At 52.3% G+C, this 2,795-nt stretch overlaps 1 protein-coding gene across 1 annotated transcript in view; it reads left to right on the top strand.

Moving 5' to 3' along the window:
- Positions 1–1,982: 1,982 nt before the first annotated feature.
- Positions 1,983–2,795, top strand: part of Fgd5 (FYVE, RhoGEF and PH domain containing 5) — a 60,901-nt gene continuing 60,088 nt past the window's right edge. The window contains exon 1 of the mRNA XM_048786966.1: positions 1,983–2,006. Coding sequence (XP_048642923.1) covers positions 1,983–2,006 — 24 coding nt within the window. The remainder of the gene's footprint in view (positions 2,007–2,795) is intronic.

Here is a 2,795-nt window from a genome sequence, read left to right as displayed (position 1 = left end):
CAGTGTGAGGTGGGGTCTCCATTTGGTTCCTTCCCCCTCTCCCCCACATACCAGGGATTGAACCCAAGGGCGCTTAACCCCTGAGCCATGTCCCCAGCCATTTTTTTTTTTTTTTAAGAGACAAGGTCTTACTAAGTTGCTCAGGGCCTCATTAAGTTACTGAGGCTGGCCTCCACCTCACGATCCTCCTGCCTCAGCCTCCTCTGGGATTAAAGATGGGCTCCACCTCGCCTGGCCATTTGGTTCCTTTCTGTAAGATGGTGGGCAGGAGGGAGCTCAAAACCTGGGTTGGACTGGTCTCCTTTGCCGTTTCTTGGGCGTGACAAGTGCCTTCGGACTTCTCTCACCTGTTTTTATATCTTGGTTCTAATGTCCTGTTCGCTTTATTTAAAAGCGCCACCCCATTTCTGCATGGAGCTCGTTATCATCTGGCATAATGAACTTTCTCTCCATCTTTCCCGTCTCCCGCCACCTCCCAAGAGAAAATCCCCGAGAGCAACATCTTTATTTCACTTACTAGTGATGTGTGCAAAGAATCTGGGTGAGGGCCTGGTACACAGTTGGTGCTCAATAAGTATTTACTGGAGCTGGATTAAAGGAAATCGGGGAGGAGGAGCACACTAAACCTAGTTATTGGTGAAACGTGGACCCAACCTTATATAAATTTCTCACCTGGCCGGGCATGGTGGCTCACACCTGTGTTCCCAGCGGCTCAGGAGGCCGAGGCAGGAGGATCGCAGGTTTCTGGCCAGCCTCAGGAATTCAGTGAGGCTGTAAGCAACCTAGTGAGACCTTGTCTTCAAAATTAATAAAAAGGGCTGGGGATGTGGCTGGGTGGTTAGGCAACCCTGGGTTCAGTCACTGATACCAAAAAACAAAATTCTCACGTCACTAGCTGTTCTTGGTCTCTCTGGCCTAGGTTTCCCTACATTTTCACCCTGCCCTGCCTCCCTACACGCTGAGACCTCTGAGTCTCCACTGTAAAGAAAACACTCTTTGACCGAAAGCCACAGGCAGGGTGAGGGGACTACACCAGTCTTGCTGTGCAACCCCATGCCACTTACCTGCCCTCTCTGTGCCTCAGTTTCCTCATCTTTCAGCAAGGGGGCCAGACGAGGCCTTTCTGATTCTGGCTGCCCTTGATTTCGGGGAGACGCAGGAGAAGTACTGTGGGACCAAGTCCTAGAAGCGCAGGGTGGCCACAGAGCCGTATGGTTCCTTGGGGACGACATTTTCTTGCTGGATCACGCCTCAGACACCCACCGTAACCTTTCCCGAGGAGCCAGTGCCCACAGATCAATAGCTTGATTGGATGAAGGATGGGGTGGGGGTGGGGGCGCTGCAGCCAGGGTGACGGTCATTTTTCACAGCCCCGTCTGTCCCTCGGTCTCATGGCGCCTCTGTGAAATGCCACCTGTTAAGGATGAGGAATGAGTGTCCCCACCCCCAGTGGATAATTCCTCCCCAGCCCCTGACACCTGATGTTCAGAGCTAGGGGCTGATACTTTGTAGCATCTCAGCGCAGGGCAAGGTGCAGGCCAGGGGGGTGTGGGCAGGCCAGGGCTGGCCTCTCTCTGAACAGCCACAGCGAGTGTCCCTGGGATCCCCACTCCTGCCTGTCATTTGTTTCTGGTCTGGGGGACTGAACCCGTGTCTCATGCATGCTGAGCAGATGCTCCACCACGGAGCTACAAACCCCCTTCTTATATTGAGACAGGGTTTTGCTCAATTGCTGAGGCTGGCCTCCAACTTGAGATCCTCCTGCCTCAGCCTCCCGAGTCGCTGGGATGACAAGCCTCAGTCTCTCTGCTCAGCCAAAGTTTCTTCTTAAGCTCCAAAAGATTTTTTGTTTTGCCCACTAATTTGGACAGCTATTTTCCTATGCTAGGACATCTTTGCTTCTGAAACACAGAGTTGGAAAATCACTTTTTATTCCTAGAAGATTTTAGGTTGTTGACTGGAGGGCTGTGGTCCCCTGAGCGATGACGTGGATGAGCGCAGGGCGGGTTAGGGGTTCCATGCGGTGTTGGCTTCAACGTCCTTGGGAGCTGGGCCTCCTTCATGTGGCTGCCTGTCGGCTACCACATCTGAAAACTTGCAGGGTTCCTGCCGCAGCCACTAATAAGCACGCAGACAACCGCTCCTTGGAGTGTGACTGTGAAATCAAGTGCTGCAAGAAGCCCAGTGGGTGGCCTGGGAATTATATGTTTGCTGCTCTGGGAGATTTTATTTCAACTGGAGCCTCAGCTGCATTTGACATGATTCTGCCAGTTTGGGGAAGACGATATTGACTTTGGCTGCAGACACCCAGAAACGGAGGTGCCCGGGGATGATGTCACAGCCATGTCCAAACTCAGAGCCAGGCTGGTGCTGGGCATGTGGCCGGTCTGAGTGGAGCAGGGCCCCGAGTGCCAAACACATATTCAAAGGCAAAAGCTCAGTATGAAAAAAGAAATGTCCAGCATCTCATTAATACGCTTTGCATATTGACTGTAGGTACTTCTCAGCTGACCACGGGGCTGTGTCCTGAGAGCCGTCTTAAGTTGAAAACACCATAAAAAAAAAAAAAAAAAATTGCCAGGTGTGGTGACGCACGCCTGTCATCCCAGCAGCTCGGGAGGCTGAGGCAGGAGGATCGCAAGTTGGAGGCCAGCCTCAGCAACAGCGAGGTGCTGAGCAACTCAGGGAGACCCTGTCTCTAAATAAAACGCAAAATAGGGTTGGGGAGGGGGCTCAGGGGTCGAGTGCCCCTGAATTCAATCCCTGGCACCTCCCTCAAAAAAAAAAAAAAAAAA

The sequence above is a fragment of the Marmota marmota genome, unplaced genomic scaffold (assembly GCF_001458135.2).
Source record: "Marmota marmota marmota unplaced genomic scaffold, marMar, whole genome shotgun sequence".
NCBI classification, from domain to species: domain Eukaryota; kingdom Metazoa; phylum Chordata; class Mammalia; order Rodentia; family Sciuridae; genus Marmota; species Marmota marmota.
Note: the sequence above shows the minus strand (reverse complement) of the source record. Positions and strands in the feature narration are given on the sequence as shown.